The sequence below is a fragment of the Mustela putorius genome, unplaced genomic scaffold (genome assembly GCF_011764305.1).
Source record: "Mustela putorius furo isolate JIRA1106 unplaced genomic scaffold, ASM1176430v1.1 tig00000578_pilon_pilon_pilon, whole genome shotgun sequence".
Classification (NCBI taxonomy): Eukaryota; Metazoa; Chordata; class Mammalia; order Carnivora; family Mustelidae; genus Mustela; species Mustela putorius.
In genome coordinates, this window is record NW_025421422.1 from 911,686 (window position 1) to 929,544 (window position 17,859).

General features: G+C 47.2%; 1 protein-coding gene across 1 annotated transcript in view; it reads left to right on the plus strand.

The window, feature by feature from the left end:
• Positions 1-17,859, plus strand: part of MYO18B (myosin XVIIIB) — a 250,375-nt gene that overhangs the window by 197,631 nt on the left and 34,885 nt on the right. The window contains exon 40 of the mRNA XM_013063542.2: positions 13,046-13,176. Within this exon, the coding sequence (XP_012918996.1) occupies positions 13,046-13,176 (131 nt within the window). The remainder of the gene's footprint in view (positions 1-13,045; positions 13,177-17,859) is intronic.

The following is a 17,859-nucleotide window of genomic DNA, read 5'->3' on the forward strand; positions in this document are numbered from 1 at the left end:
AAAAAAAGCTTAGAGGGACGAAGTGACTTGCCCAAGGCTGAAGAAGTAGGAAAGATTAGCACTGGGGCATGTAATCCTTTTCCTGGATTCTGAAATGTAAGCTCCCAATCATGACGCGGGCTTTTCTCGAGTGAATGTCACATGCACACAGATCACCTGGAGATGAGGTTCAAAGGTAGATCCTGTGTCAGCAGATCTGGGACATGGCCCGAGCGTCTGCATTCCTAACCAGCAGCTAAGTGATGCTGCCAGCCCAGGTGCCTCCCTGGGGGTGGCTGGCACTTTGTTATACTCTCTTTATTCCAGATCCCCTGAACCCATGGAAGGGGGAGACTGATCTTTTAAGATGAGGTCTCACAGCAGGAAGTCGTTTGTTCAGGATTCAAATTCACATCTGTCTGATAGGGAGTCTGTGTCTTTTCTAAAATGAGGTCTCTTGCCTTTAGCTTGGCTTTCGGCTGCATCAGGTTTTACCACTCAGGGAATATTTTGCAATATCTGGAGACATTTCTGATGGGCACAACTTGGGGACAGGGGTGCTGCTGGTATCTACTGGGTCACGGCCAAGGATGCTGCTGTTCATGCTGAAATGCACAGAACAGCCACCTTCCCGGCACCCTGAGCAAGGAATGATCTCCCTCCCCACGTCCATGGCAACTGTCCATGGATGTCAATACATCAATGTTGTCAGTAACGCTTCTTTCTAGCACAGTCTTCTTTGGTCCAGAAAATAATCCACCCAGAACCCCTGTCTGGAGACCACATCATGCCCTTGACTTAAAGGAGTCAATGAACACTTGAAACTATCCCCACCCCCAGAAGTAGCACAAATAAATGAGAGTCATAAAAACAACAACAACAAAAAGCCGATTTCCCAATCAATAAGTGTAACTTTCCACTGCTTCGAGATGAGACCAGAGTGTTAGCGTCTCTGAACATTCTCTCGCCTCAGCAGATGGAAGCCAATCTAGTCCGGAAATCATTGTCTTAATCTCCGGTAAGTATCACGCCTGGCCGCACGCTGTTTATCGGTGTCTTTAGCTGTTAATGTCGCATGCACTGTTTTCTCTGACAACAGCTCCCACCTCCACCCATTTCGCAGCCAGACGGCCTTGACTGGGGTCCAAGCATGGGGCGGCCCCCGGGATGGAGGAGGGAATCTGGCATTGATCGCCGGTCCCTGCAGCTCTGATCCATGTCCTGTCTGATCACGTCTCGGGCGGTGGGGGGTGCCTCTAGGAACGCAAGACTGTATTAATGAAGGTTGATGTCCCTGGGAGGGTTTGTTTCTGCTTACTTGAGTTCACACGGGATGGTTCTCTGGCTCACTGGGGATGCCGGCTGGGGCTTCCATCATTATGAAGCAATTGGATGTGCCTGAAGAGAAGTGGATCTCTGGAGAGGGGAAGAGGCCATGTGATAAATAATGATCTCGTGTGCGTGGAGCTCTTCACGGTTTACAAAGCACGAAGACGTGATTAGGGCCTCACAGTGGTCTCAAGTGCAGATGGAGAGGGACCCGATGGCTACTGTGGTGTCGAGGGGGACAGACGCTAGCACGGGTTCTTGGCTGCTGGGGAGTCAGGACAGAGGGGGCGCCCGATGTCCAGCTCTCGTGTCTGGTGTCTTTCTCAATCTCACCACTGGGCTGCCTCTCCCTGACTGTGTGTAGCCGTTGGAATACAATCATTTCAGTCTTTGCTGGCCCAGAGGACATTATTCAGGGGCCGGGAGTAGGGGCTGTGTTCCTGGACTCGTAGGCAGTGTTTGCAATCTTGAGCCAAGTCTCTCCTGGGATGCCCTGGACACGTAAAGATGCTAACATGGACAAGACGTAACCAGATAGGAGACAGGCTGGGAGTTAGCATGTTGGCAATAATTATTTTATCTGATTTGGGGGCCCGTTTGCATGACTCACGAGCTGATGGTGAGGAAGTGGGACAAAGAAGAGCATGTTTTGGTGGAGAAGAGGACAGGGAGGATTTGGGGGACCAGGTCTGGGACTTTAAATTGGTATGGCTAATGGAGTATAGGTTTGAGGGGCCTGGAGGACTAAATGAGGAGCATGAGAGAGCCAGGGGAGGTGGGGAGAATGTGGGAAAGCAGCACAATAGAGGAGCCCCTGTCAACCTGTCACACGTCACAGGCTGTCACCCGGTTGTTCTGGGAACATGAGAGAGGGCTGATGTTTATGGAGTGCCTGCTACGTGGTATGCAGCGTGGCAAGCACCTTCCACCCGTGAGCCCCCAGCTAGTCTCACAGCACAGCCACGCCAAAGTCATTCCCACTTTATAGATGAGGGAACTGAGGGGAGAGTAGGTGGGGGACAAGACTGGCCTGGGGTCAGACTGTAGGTGATAGAGAAGGCATCATGGAGGAAGTGACTCTGAAATGGGTCTTGAAGGATGAGTAGGAGTTCACTTGTCGGCAGGGAAGAGCATTCCAGGTGGAGGAACAGTAGGTGCAAAGGCACGGAGGCAGGAAGGAACACAGGATGTTTGGGAGCTCTGAAGAACATGAGACTTCCCAAGATGTGGGGTGCAAAGTGTGGGCAGTAGAAAGAGAAGAATCCTAGAAGATGGGCTGGGGGACTATGTAGGACCCTCTAGATTTAACCACACAGTTTGGACTGTGAGAAATGAGGAGGAACAGGGGCCTTTTGATCAGGAAAGACATCAGATGATAGATAGTCTCCCTTGAGTGATTTCCAGGATACAGCACAGACAAGGGGCTGGGTGGAAGAGAGGGACAGCAGTTTAAGACAGCAGGAGAACGCTTAGGGGATGATGATGGACACTGTCTCTGTGATCATGAACAGAGAGCAGGGGAAAGATGCAAGAGATGAGCCCATTGTACTGATGAGCTACTTGAGGCCCAGAGTAGGGAGTGGAGTTGAGAGTATGGAATAAACTGTTCTCACACTACCCTCTTTGGGTGCAGAACAGTGGACACTTGAGAAATTTCAAAGTCCAGTTTCCCTATTTCTGCAATCACATGGACTAGTGGGCTGAGAAGACATACAAGCTTCATTTCCATTTAAATTGAAATAAGACATGTCAAAGGTGGCTTGGTAATTACTGGCTAGAACAATGGCCCTCTGATGCGGGAAGTATAGTGTCGATGTATGTAGTACAGATAATTTTTGCATTGGAGACTTAATTATGTTGATATAATTATTCCTCTGTCAGGAAAATTGGGTGGCACAGATATGTCATATTTGCATTTGAGCAGAAAAATGAAATGCCTTCCTTTTCTTTTCTTTTTTTTCAAGAAGCCATTGGGTGGGTGACTCTGGGGGAGTCAGGAGTGGGGTGTCTGGAAGTTCACTCCAGGTTGGGATGTTGGTCTGCGGCCGGTGGGGTTTTTGTGAAGGCCCTGTAGGTGTCAACCTTGAGGGGGTCAGTGGTCCTTCTTTGCCCCATTCTGAAGATGCTGCATCAGAAGTCTCAGGCTGGGGGAGGGGGGCACTTTTAGGGTTGGGAAAGCTATGGGCTCTGAATAGCTAGAGCTGTAAGGAAATTTAGAGAGTTGGGTTTATTTTATTTTACTTTATTCTCTTCTCTTTAAATGTGAATTTAATTTAATTTAACTGGCAAACTTTGTAATTCACAATAGCACGTTGCCCCCTCCTGCCTGATCACCTCCCTCTCCCCATCCTGTTGCTCAGAGAGAACCTCAACCACAGTCCTTGTATAAGGGTCGAGGGTCTGCCCCGGGAGTCTATGCCCTCCGCCACTCCCCATCCATTATAGGAATCTCAGGACCCTGAGAGTCAAGTACAAAGCACCCCCCCATCATTGGAACCCAGGCCTTGGCACAATTATTGTCCAAGTGGAGGGGCTGGTGTTTAGGCAAAAATGGTTCATGATCCGCAGTGTGTGAAAGAGAAATCATAAAGAGAGGAGCTCACTTTCTAACAGAGAGAGGACCTAGCTTCTAGTTCTGCCTCCACCACCCAGGGAGTGGCCCAGCAAACAGCCAGGGGCCCTCCAGCTCTGACCTGATACCTGGTGTGTACATCGCTGATGTGAGCAAGCCCATGGCGAGTACACACAGCTGAGACCTCTGCGGGTCAGATCTTCATCAGCTCAATGTCCAACAGCCCAAGCTGCCTAAAATGTTCACTTTCCAGAATGCTACAAGAGCCTTCAGGTGATAGCTGGGGGCATTTTAAAGCAATTAGTTAGGAAGCAAGCAGGGAGAAGGAGGCTACAAGCAGGTGTCTGGAGCCCTAGCCTCTTCTGTCTCTAGATAATGGGCAATCCTGGGCAAGCGAGAGCGGTGTGGTGGGGGTCCCGGGGTTCCCTGCATGTCTGCATGGCAAACTGCATTCCTCCTTTAACATAAGACTGTTTTACCTGAGTGGGTGTTAAATAGATGTATCCAGACACACGTACAGAAACAAACACAGGATGGCAATATGGCAACTTGATCATTAAGAGGGGTTGTCCCCAAGTAACAGACTTAAGGGAAATTTTTAATGTTTCTTTTTTTTCCCCTGCCACTTTATTTTCTAAATTCTCTATAGGCAACCCTGCTGGATCTTGAAAAGAATAGAAATGCTGTTTTTCAAAGAAAAAGTATAGATCGCATGATGCTCTATCTGTGCTAGGGCTTGCAGAGCAAAGGGCCTCCCCACTGAGTGGCTTAGAAAAATAGAAATGTCGCCCAGCTCTGGAGGCCAGAAGTCTGAAATCAGTGTGTTGGCAGGGCCGTGCTCCCCATAGGTGCTAGAGAAGGAAGGGCTCCATTCATCTCTCTTAGCTTCCGGTGGTTGGCTGCCCATCTGTGATATTCCTTGGCTTGGGGATGCATCATTGCAATCTCCTGTCTACACGTGGCACTCCTTCCTATGTGTCTTCATGGGGTTTTGGCTCTGTATCTCTGTGGCTTTCCAAGTTTCTCTTCTTTTCCCAAGGATGCCAGTCATATTGGCTTAGGACACACTGATGAACTCATTTGGACTTGACTACCTCTGTAAAGACAGTGTCTCCAAATACAATAACATTCTGGGATCCTGGGGATTAGGATTTCAACCTGTTTTGAGGGTTGAGGGGGGCACACAATTCAACCTATAAACAGGTGTATTTTTAGAAAGGGGAGGACGTTCAGGATGGCTACAGTGTTTTCCTGTGTGGGTGGTAGAGTCCACTGAGATGGGGCCTATAGGTGAAGAAGGTACACGTTACTATGTTCATCAGCTTCCAAGATGGTGCCTGATGACTTCCCACCTCTCACATTCACCTCCCTGCGTGGCCTCCTCCCATGTTGTACCAGAGTTGATCTGCGTGACCAATAGATGGTCGGTCGTGATGATACATCACACCTGAGGCCAGGTTATCTAAGGTGTTTGGCATTTGCCCTACTCTGTCTTAGATCATGTGCTCTGGGAGAGCCAGCCACCATGTCATGAGGGCACTCCAGGAGCTCAGTGGAGTCACTTATGGCAGAGAACTGAAGCCTCTGGCCAATAGCCATGTCAGTGAGCCTTCTTGGAAGGGACCCTCCAGCTTCCATCAAGCCTTCAGACAGCCCACGCACTGGCTGCCGTCACCACTGTACCATCAGGACAGACCCTGCATGAGTTGTCCTTTGCTGCTGCAATAAGTTTCCACAAACTGGGTAGCTTACAATGACACAATTTAACCTCCCATTGGTTTGGGAGTCAGCACTTCTTGGCTCCTGGCTGCCTCCCTCCAGGGTGATGTCACCACGCCATTACTACTGCCTTCTTCCCTGCTGAACCTGTCCCCTCCACCACCCCCGCTTGCAAGGACCCTTCCGATTACATTTAGGGGCCACCAGATAATCTAGGATAATCTCTCCATCTCAAAATCCTTAATTTAATCACACCTGCAAAATCCCTCTTGCCATGTGAGTTAACATATTCCCATATGGTGGGAATTTGGATGTGGACATGTGTGGGGGCTGTTAAGCTGTTTTACCCCAGACTCTGAGGCAGAGGCACCCAGATACACCATTCCTGAACTCCTGACCCCTAGAAAGCCATGAGATAATGAGTGATATTGGATATTTCAAAACACCGCGTGTTGAGGCAATATGTTATAGGGTAATAAATAATTAATATAGACTAGGGGTTTGTAGTCCAGCATTGGATGCTATAACACCTGAAAATTGTAATTCTGGATTTCTTATAACTTTTTCTTTGAAGTATACACACACACACACACACACACAAAGAGACATCTCTGTACATACAGCTATATAAAATATAAATGCTTATAAGTATATATAGATAGAGATAGACAGGAAAATAGGCAGACCTTGTAAGCATACAGTTCGACACATAAAGCCTGGGTTGAACCTGGATGTGGTCTGTGCTCTATGCTGGTGATTCTCCTGGTTCCTCTTGGGTGCATTTCTGCCCCTTCTCTGCTCTACTCTAAATTGTTAGAAACTAGGCTTTCTAGTTTTTTTGCCTTCTGGTAGGGTCAGCCAGTAATATGCAGTGATGGCCGATTGAAACACAGGGGAAAGAGAGAAGCCAGGGTATTGATCTGTCTTTATCACTGCCTTGGGGACCATCCCCAGCAGAAGCTGAGACTCTAATTCCAGATCCCATTAGGAACGCCCCTCTTCCATGAAGCTGCCTTCCACCAGCAGCCTTCCATTGGACGACCCAATGCCCTAATTTTTCCTTCTGGCCCTAGGTTGGCAGTGGCTTCCTGCCATTGCTAATCTATCCTGGTGTCTCACCTTTCCATCATCTGAATAACCAATTCCCTGTATTAAATCCCTTTATTTAAATGATCTAGAGCAATTTCCATTTTCCTGACTGATACGGGCTCCTCCAAGGTACTATATTAAATCCTTCCAGCTTCAACAACAACAACAAAAATCAGGTTTACAAATTTCATTTTCTGAAAAAATGAGGCTGTTCTTGCTACACGGTACCTGCAGGCTTCATACTTTCTGAGTCTTTACTTAGAAAAAAGGACATAAGTTAGGTATCAAGTGAGTGCCCACATATTAGGTATACCAGATATACACAGTTAGACATTATTTTGTTTGCCAGGAAATAATGCTGCCCTGTTATGGGCTGAAGAACTGAAAGTGAGGACGGATTAAGAACTCTGCAAAATTCACATAGGTGTTTCACTTTCGTGTTCCTCCCATGTGGTTGGTAGCATTCCATCTCCCCCGTCCCTGACCATCAGGATCTCTCCTGAAGTGTGGTGGGCTTCCACTATCCTCAGTTCCACACAGTGCTTACCAGTTTTCAAGGAGAAATAGCCCTCTCCCCTGCCAATCAACCAACTATTGTGTCCTTTTTGAGGTGTTTCCAGGAGGGGTGAGTAAATTGTGGCAGTGTTGGGAGTTCTGTTGATGCTGGTAGGTGGACCATTGGAGAAAATGCTTAGCTTGGTAGCTCACAGAGCAGACTGTGGCCCTAGAGTGCCTGGGTCTATGCAGTGATTGATTGGGCATGCCTGCCTCAGGTGTAGAAATGGGAGGCATTGTCAGATATTGGCTGACCCTTTTGAAATAGGCAGGCCTGAGCTTGCATCTGTATTCCTTTTCTAGCTGTGTGACTTTGAGGTCTTTGATGAGTCTCTCTGTGTCCCTTACAGCATGATAAACCTAGAATCAAACAATTAATTTGCAGGAGAATTATGAAGAAAAGGACCTTGGATAGTGATAACTACCTTCTCCCTAGTTCCTCTTTTTGCTAAAGGTTGGGCTCTTTTGCAATCTTAAGTAAGAGCATCTCATGCATAGTCTTGGGTTTTCTACTGGGTACCCCAAGTCTTTCCTTTCCCAGATTGAGACTGAACACTCGTGTTACTGTTCACTCCATTGCCAAAACAGCCTTGAACTCTGGCCAGGACGTTCATAGGGCTTTTTATTCCCCCACAGCCTCATTTTTCCCAAGCAAATAACCCTGGGACAATTTGAATGAAACAGTGGCAGTTCCTCATCACCTCCTCATTTCTTTCTGGGAAGACTGCCCCCACCTCTGGAGGCACGAGCATCCCTGGATAAAGCAGTAGAGATTAGAGGCAAAGTAGAAAAGAGCTGTGCGCTGGGGTCAGGACACCCGAATCCTGCTGCAGATCACTGCGTCTTGACTGTACAACCCTGGGCAAGTGATTTAACCTTTCTGAGGCTCAGCCTGTTCATCTGTAAAATAAGGATAATGAGGCTGCCGTGGGAGACACTGAGCAGGCGGTCCAGGCGATTGTTCCTCACAGCATAGACAGAAAAAAATCCTATATTTCTTAACTTTCTGATCAGAAAAGTCATTCATATCCTTTGCAGAAGGTCTGGAGAAGTATAAAAAGGGAAACAAAAATCACCTGATATTTCACCACTCAGAGAGAATAACACTGCTATTACTTTGTTGTAATGTTCTCATGTTACTTTTTATGTTTTTGTATTGCACTTGACTCTGAGGGTTTATAAAGATCATGTGAGATGACACATCTCATACATTTAGCAGAGGACCTGCCCATGTGAGAAAATAAAAATAAATACATTCATGTGATAATTTAATAAATATTAATTAAGCATATGTATGTGTCAGACTGGAAATGTTCATGCATCTGTATCTGAATAGACACATTTGCACATATGTTCATGTGTATTTATATGTATTTATAATAGCATATGTGTTTGTGTGTAAGGTTTCTTTAGGGCTGCGCTCTGTAACATGAAGTTTCTGTTTGTTTTTAGTGAATCAGAAGAAGATGACAAAGTGAGTTTTCATCATGTTTCAAGAGTGTTTCTGATCTATATCTGATCTGATAATATAAACTGAATATAAAAATATAGTCTGATCTATAATATAAACTACATGAAATTAATTTCCTTGGGGTACACCTTGAAAGGACAGAGAGCCAACATCTAGGACTCAGAAACTGACCTGAGAGTCCTGTGCATTTGCATCCCAGAAAGATGCCCTAGGCAAAGAAAATGAGGAGCAGTTCTAAATATTAGCCTCTAATTGAACATCACAAAAGGAGATGATTTTAATTGCAGCCATAATTATCATATGAAGGACCTCCCACACGGGCAGCTTTCAGTGGCATGCTCTAGGGGGAGTAGCTTGGGAGTTTAACAAGGGTTAATGATTCTCTTAAGCGATGCTGGGGAGGTCAGAAGTACACACACTACTTCCTCTGCATTTATCTCTGTATGCATGGTGTGTATCATGTATGCATTCATGAGTATAATACCCAGGCCCCTCCTTCATTCGCCGTTTATACTCATGCAGTGATACCATTCATTCAATCCCCATATCCAGATTGAGTGCCCGCTCAACCCCAGCAATACAGAGAGATTAGGTCCCTGCAAGAATGTAAGCTCCCGGGAAGTTAGGACTGTATCTGCATCACCTGTGCATTGGTCAGTACCGGCGCACAGTAGGTGCTCAATAGATGTTTACTGAGTGAGTGAAGGACATGAATATTTGTCTACATGTAATGAATATATAATATATATGGTAAGACATTGTGTGTCGTTACAATGTGTATATCACTACTATTGTAGTTATAGAGTAACTGGGCATATGATATATTTATTAGTGTGTTTCTGCTGTATACATCTTACTATCTGAATATTTTCATATCCTAATTTCTCCCCCACCTGCTTCATGCTTCAGGTCTCTAAAGAGAGAATAACAGAGGGGACCAGCTTCACATGTGGCCTCAAAATACAACCCTGTTTGCCTATGGCAGTCCCAATTCAAACCCGAGCATTTTTAGCCACATGTCTCGAGGGAGGAAGGTGGCCCCGGAATCCCAGACCGGAGAGTGGCAGGTGCCTCCCATTTGCCCCCTTCTCCTTGTGGACCTCCTCTGTGTCTCCTGAGTGGTCTCTGGCCAGGGCCTTATTTGGTCTTCCCCAGGGACAGTCTGGGGTACTGCATTCCTTTAATGACTTGGTCTCTGCAATCAGCAGACTCTGTTTGCTTTTCAAGTTGAAGCAGAAAAGGTTAGCTGATTGCTGATTGCACAGACTCCAGATTTCCCCAATCCATCTCCTTGGGGTGTTCCCCCCCAGACCTGATCTGAGTCCTCTGGATCCCATCCTTGGTCCATATACCCTCATCTATGGATGGTTTTCTTGTCACTGCTCTCCTTGCTCTGTCTAATTAACTCATCCCCTACACTGCCCTTGGTTGAATCCACGTCTTTCCTCTGCGGGGCACTGAAATACCTTCAGAGCCAGAGTCCTTTTCCACCTGTGACCTTGGCAAAAATCTCAGTGATGCACTGTTCCTCACCCTAGTTGTTCCTCGTTCTCCTCTGAAAAAAATTATATGGTAACAATGTTGGCTGAAGCCTTTCCTCTCTGGAGGTCAAAGAGGTTGAGTGACTTGTTATAGGTCACTCAGCCAGTAAGGGGCAGAGCCGGGATTCGAACCCAGGCACCCTGGCTCTAGAGGCTCCTTTGTCTTTCAAGATATTATGGATTTAACTCATTTCAGCTCCCCCTTTCCTCTGCTTCGTTCCAGCCCAGAGCCATCCATCCCTGAGACACAATGCCTGTCCCTGGTGGTCCTCTCCTCTGCCCACCAGGAGGCTCCACAGGAGTTAAGACTTTAGGCACTTGTTGCTGCCCCTACATGACACTCACTGCATGGGCAAAGCTCCTGCAGGCACAACTGGGAGGGGACACCAGTGCTCTTTTCTCATCCCTGGGCTCAGGAGGCATAAAGAGCAGTCACTCGAGAACCCAAGACCAGGTTGTGCATCCAAGCTCTCTGCTCTTCCTGCCACGTGACCTCACATGGGCCATTCTGCTGCTCTGCTCTCGCTTTCCTTAGCTCCAAAATAAACATTCACCCCATGCCTAAAACGGTCCGGACTTGGACTTCGGCTAGCATCTCCGCGTCTTACAAAGACACAGGTGTCCTGTCTCCTGGGAGACTGTGGTCGATTCTGTTGCCCTAGGTGGGAGCTGAGCTCAACAAGTGCTTCTCTAAGCGGCTGAGGACTTTGTGCCTGGTCATTTTTCTAGGTGTCTTTAGGAGCTGACACGCCAGCGTCCAGAGGCAAACGCCAGCCATTCCCCCAGCCATTCCCCCAGCGTGTGTTATTTCCTGTGACAGTCCACTGGCCTCCTGCCTGGGGGCCCCTGCCTTGGACTGGCTCTCACCTTGTCAGCACCAAGATGGGGATTTTACAGCTGGCAACTTCAATCAGCTATAGCGCACTGCCAGCCCCTTGTCACCAACCCCCCCCACCTCTCTCCACGCTGCTGCTTCTCAGCTCCAGTCAGCCCTGAGCCATCTCAGTCTTTGCTCTCGCTTTCTCTCTGTCTCATTAAAATTGGAAAACCTCAAAATCATATGAAATGCACAGGCCCACCATACCATGAATAGACCAGCCACTCTGCAAAGGGGAGCTGTGGGTGTCCCCTTAATGGGGGAGCAGCCCTGGTCCTCCCAGAATTGCACTGGGCGGTGTGCACATGTAACCCCAGAAAGATCACCTGCAAGACTGGTCTTCAAATTCGGGCTCTGCACGTTACTGACTTCTGACTCTGCGGGCCTCCATTTCTTCATCTGCAACAGAAAGAAAACAATCATGGGCTCACAGAGGCACTGTAAACTGTTCCAGACAGTTTAATGGGCAGCTGGTTAAATGGGCAGCTGGGAACAACACTTAGATCTGACCCTAAATCTTTCTATTTTCACCCTTTCACATTCTCAGCAGTTGGTATATGTTCCTTAAAGCAACAATCAACAGGGGTGCCTGGGTGGCTCAGTCAGTTCGGAGTCCTACTTTCAATCTTAGCCCAGGTCTTAATCTCAGGGTCCTGAATTCAAGCCCCATGCTGGTTCCATGCTGAGCCTGGAGACCACTTTAAAAAAAATAACAAAAATAAAACAAGAGTCAACAAGTAATCCTTACATAATTAGAATGGCTTAAAAGAAAAATTTTGACTATAATCCCCCTCTTCTTCCTCATCTTTAAGTATCACCAGCTTCCAAAGTGTTTTTCCAATTGTATGTGTGTTATTTGCAGATAGATGGGGGTATGATATTCCCTGTGCTATTCCGTTTGCTTAACATTATTCCGCAGAAGCATTCTATGCTGCCACAATCCTTATTTCAAATGTTAATGTGTGCCTAATGGCATCAAAGAGACATGCTGTGATCCCCCATTCCCCGTTGTTAGATGATGAGGCTGCTTTCAGCTTCTCCCTGCATCCTCTGGGAGAGATCTTACTCTGCCTTTTGAGTGATCCCCTGTAGGTTTAAGCCAAGGTTTCTCAGACTGGGCACGATGGACATTTGGATGAGGCCATTCCTGGTGGAGGGGGTTGTCTCTTGCCTTGTCAGGTGTCAGACAGCGTCCCTGTTTCTACCTGCTCATGCCAGTAGCACACTGCCCCCCAACCCCCGACAAACTGTGACAACAAAAATGTCTCTAGGCATTGCTCAGGGTCTCCTGGGCTAGGGAGTGAGGGGGCTGGCAGAATCATCCTTAGTTGATGATCATTGTGATAAATGGTAGTGGTGGATGACATAGGCTGCGAATGGAAATCAGAGGTTTTCCAGAGTCTGCACAGAATCCAATTAAGGCAGGATCAGAGAGGAGAAGGATGAACCCTCAGAGGCACCAGTCAGGGGCACCAAGCTGGAGTGCCATGCTTCCCTGGGCCTCAGTTTCCCATCTGCAAAATGGGAACAAGACTAGTAACCCATCTGCCAGACTTTTGAGCAGTGAGGGAGGTAATCAGGGTAAGATACTTGACACAGTGCCAGGCACAAAAAGTATTTTGTAAATGGCAGTGGTGTCTGCTTGCTCTGGGAGGAGCCCCTCTGGCTTGCCCATTGTTGCCCTTGCTGCCTCTGTCTGTGGGTCATGCCACCATGGCCCCCCAAAACATCCATGTGCTCTATAAAATTAAAAGCATCTGTCTGAGGGTCCATAAGCCCATCTGTATAGAGAGGGGCTGTCCGTTACATACATACAGGTGCTCAGTGAACATGAAGTGTAGCTCCCCAGAAGCTCTGGCCAGTGAATGGGTTCTTGTCCAAGGCCAACATGTGCTTGTGGTCTCTGTCTCCAGGAGAAGTATGTGGAGGAGCTCGCAGCAGTGAGACAGACCCTCCAGACAGACCTGGAGACGTCCATCCGGCGGATCGCTGACCTGCAGGCAGCCTTGGAGGAGGTGGCGTCCAGCGACAGTGACACGGAGAGGTAACCTCTGGGGGCCAAGTGCATTATTTCACATGCAAAATGGACATAATACTTTGGACTAACCACTCAAGTGGCTTTATTTTGACTACCTTAGATGCACAGATTGACCTTTCATGTGCTGAACCCACTGCCTTCCTCATAAGGTTGTCAGTGAGGGTCAAATGAGGTGCCAGATGGACACCACTTAGAACAGTGCCAAGAGTGCACATGGGCCATCAGAGTGTAAGTGGTGTTTGTGCACGTAAGGGGCATCTCTTCACAGAGGCAACAGCTGATTCAGAGACACAAAAATGAGACAGCTGGTAATGGGCCAGACCACTCAAATTCAGTGTCAGGGTTTCTCTCCTTTCCCAGAAGACAGGTTGCTTCTGACCATCTCAACTCAAATCTCGAGCTGCCACAGGCCATGGGTGGGCTGCTCACCTGGAGGGAGTTCGAGGTGTCCCAGGTGGGCACATGGGCCTGGGCTGTCCAGCCCCTGCAGGTGACCCATAGCATCCTATTCCCCAGAGCTGCTTTTGTAATGTTGGCATGTTACTTCTCTGGAAACCACAGCTGTCTGGCTGGCTGCAGCTTCTCTGCCCCATATCCCAGCCTTTGCCACAAAGTCTGGGCAGCAAGAAAAGACATTTTCTTTGCATTGCTTTGGTAAGAAATAATGTATCTTAGCCTAACCTTCAGATGTGCCTCCCTCCCTACACACACCTGCATGGACTGCATTGGCCACTACTCCCTCTTGGTCTTTGTCTCTCTGCGGGATGATTCCTGTTGTAGCCAGGACAATCCCAATATCAGACCATGAATGCAATTCTCTCCACTTCCTTGAGGACCCTGAGAGAGGTTGAAGGTCACACAGCAAATTAGCATCGTGTACCAGGTGAGAACCCAGGACTGCTGAGTATCCTACCCTAGACCTTTGCCTGTTGCATCCCCTTAATAGGGTGAAGCAGGGGCAAGCTGCTGAGAGGTGTAGGCGGGAGATGGGCGGTGAGGAAAACAGTGGTGTAAGTCAGCTATGGGTTAGCCAGCAGGAAGAACGGATTGAGCTGACCATGCCTGGTCAAGGAAAAAAAGCCCCGGAAGGAAACACATCAACATTCTAATACTGATAGAAGGCATTGCTACTGAAGTTATAGACTTTATCTTATTATTTCTTTAAGGTGATTTATTTATTTTAGAGAGAGAGAGCAGGGTGAAGGGGCAGGGGGAGAAGGAAAGAGCGAGTCCTAAGCAGACTCTGTGCTAAGGGTTGAGCCCACTGGGGAGCTCGATCTCATGACCCTAAGATCACCACGTGAGCTGAAGCCAGAGTCAGTCGCTTAACGGACTGAGCCACCCAGGTGCCCCTAAGTTAGGGACTTTACACACCTGATTTTAGAATGTGAACATGTCCTTTCCTTGATGCGGTTCCAGGCTGGTCATAAACGGCTCAGAGATGTGTAACCTTGGACTTTTCCGTAATGATGTTCATGCTCAGAATCAGTCCGATGGAGACCCAGAGGGCTCTCCACGTCCTTGCCTCTAAGTAAAGGGCTTCATTTGAGAAATCTCAGTTTGTGCAAAAATAGCTTCCATGCACAAAGTATCACCACCATGCCCTGCTAATTTGCATGGCCACTAAATTTGGGTGAAACAGCCACTACTGGTGTTGCCCCTGCTTCCTGACTCAGGATTACATTGAGGATGTCCCATTCACCACCTCCCTGCGGCCTTATTAGTGTCCTGGCAGAACTCGCGCCTATAATTACAAACCCTCATCAATATAACCCACTCGATGCTGGGGTTGACTTTTCCAATAAAGACATTAATACTATCACATTAATTATAGTGAGAATTAATGGTTATATATACTAATTTTTGTTTTTGTTTTTTTAACCAATGAGTAAAACTTTGGAACCATTTTTACTTACAGCCAGAGATTATTTTTCTTTCCCCCCAACTTTTTTTTTTTTTTTAAGAGAGCAAGCACAAGTTGGGGGTGGGAGAGAGATAAACAAAGAGGCTCCATGCTCAGCACAGAGCCTGATATGGGGCTCGATCCCACAACCCTGAGATCATGATGTGAGTGACACCAAGAGTCAGACGCTTAACTGACTGAGCCATCCAGGCTCCCAGCTTTTCTTTCTTTCTTTTTTTTTTAAGTTTTTATTTTAATTTCAGTATAGTTACATACAGGGCTCTATTAATTTCCAGTGTACAATACAGTGATTGAATGATTCTATACATTATTCAGTGCTTGTCAGCATAAGTGTGCTCTTAATCCCTATTACACTTATCCCTCCACACCTGCCCACCTCCCCTCTGGCAGCCATCAGTTCATTCTCTAGAGGTAAGGGTCAGTTTCTTGGCTTACCTTTCTCTTTTCTTTTTTCCCTTTGCACATTTGGGCATCATCTTTTTTTTCAATTTCTCATAGGAGTGAGATCATACAGTGTTTGTCTTTCTCTGATTGACTAATTCCACTTAGCATAATACTCTCTAACTCCATCCATGTCATTGCAAATGGCAAGATTTCATCCTTTTTGATGGCTGAGTAATATTTCTGTGTGTGTGTGTGTGTGTGTGTATACATGTGTATAACAGTTTCTTTATCCATTGTCTATTGATGGAAACTTGAGTTCCTTCCAAAATTTGACTATCATAGATAATGCTGCCATGAACAAAGGGTTGCATGTATGCCTTTGAATTAATGTTTTCATATTCTTTCGGTAAGCACTCAGTAGTGAGATTACTGGATTATAGGCTATTTCTATTTTTAATTTTTTGAGGACCCTCCCTACCATTTTCCACAGTGGCTATCCCAATAATGCACGAGGGTTCCCTTTTCTCCACATTCTTGCCAACACTTGTTGTTTCTTGTCCTTTTGGTTTTAGCCATTGTGACAGGTATGAGGTGAGAGCTAATTGAGGTCTTGATACGCATTTCCTGATGATGAGGGATGTTGAGCATCTTTTCATGTGTCTTCTTTGGAGAAATGTCTGTTTGTATCTTCTGCCCACCTTTTACTGGATTCTTTGATTTTGGGGTGTTCAGATTGTTTTTCTAATACATGAACGTTATTAATGAAATAAATGGAAGTTATCAAAATAACAAAATAGGAAAGAGGCAGAGGACCCATGCTTGGAGGTGTGGGTAGATGCTGAACAGAAGGTGTGTCAGAAGCAGGGATCATCTTCTTGCCTGGGGAGTGAAATCCCAGGGGTGAGGTCATGGAGGGTCACAGGCATCACTCTGGTCTCAGCTTATAGGGGCCCCTCTTGAGCCTTAAAGGGACCCTGCCCTCACCTTCACCTTGATAGGAGGTACCTTTACCTCTTTCCTCTTGTTCATACCCATCCAGCTTTTCTGAGCTCCAGACCCCGGGTCCCCGGGAATACCCTCTGAACACCTGAACCCCAGCTTCCTGTTTGCTTTTTCACAATTTTCTGTCTCAGGAGGACTTTGTCCTGACTCTCTGCCCTCTAACTTGGATTTAAAAGAGATGCAGAGCTGAGATTTCCCCCGTAGCATGAGAATAGGGGGGTGACCGGGGGGAGAATTGCACGCAAAGAAGTCTCAGTGCATTTAATTGCACTGCAGTTAAACTGATTCTCAGCAATAAAAGGCAATCCATGCCTTGCTGGGCTGCAGGGAGGCACCATCCAAAGCGGAGCCCCAACTCCTATCCCTGGTAGGAGCCTGTCCTCTTCCCCATCCCTCTCTGCCTGTACTTCTGCTTAATTGTCTCGTCATCTGGGGGATGTCTGTGGGTTGGATGGGAGCCCGAGGGATTCGGTGAGGTACCTCTCCAAACTGAGCTCTCAATTAGGACTCGCACCCACCCTGAGGGGAGAGCAAGAGAGAGTGTGTGTGTGGTATTTCTGCTGGAGGTAAGGTTTTTTAAGAGACTTGTTCAAATTATTAAAAGTCACATTTCCCCATGTTGGGAATTAGATCCGAGCGTAACAGGCCTTCCAGGCTGGAAACACGGTTACATGCTCAGAAAGCCAGGTGGCCCGTGTGGTGGAATTTAAACATGTGCCATCCTGCACTCGGGCTCTGTGTTATGCCTTAGATCATGGCATCAACCCTCTCAGATTAATGGGGAAATCCTTTAAGCTGGTCCCCTGGGGCCCGGAGCATGCTCATTACTCATGGAGGGAGGGATGCATCAGCTGAAAGCCTTGTCTCTTCCTGGCTCAGGGTCTGCACTGCTCTGCCCGTCATCTTTCTGGGGGTTTGGGGTGCAGGGGGGTGGTGTGTGAAGAAGTCAACGGATGACCTCTGACTCCTAGGTCAGCTGAGAGTGCATCAATTCCAGCTGGCCCGGTCAGAATCGAATGCTCTGGAAAGGTGTCTTTTGTTGTTGTGTTGCATATAAGCTGTATGTTTCTCAACATACATCCTTTTAACTGGGATAAAATTAGGCTGCAGTAGGATAAGAAGGAAGATGTGGGTCTCACCAAAGGTGGCCGCTGCCACTGAGGGCATCATTCTGAGTTGATTTATTTATCAGTGGGCCTAGACTCTGGCCGGACTCTAAAGCTTCCTGCTACCTAGGAGGGCAGGCTTTGGAACTGCTCACATTACTTTTCCTAAAACTCCCTTACCTTCTAATTTGCACTCTCTGAGCTCCCCTGTCTGAGTAATAAGTATGCCCAAGGCCTGGGGGAACAGCTTAAAGCATCTTTCTGTCATTCTGA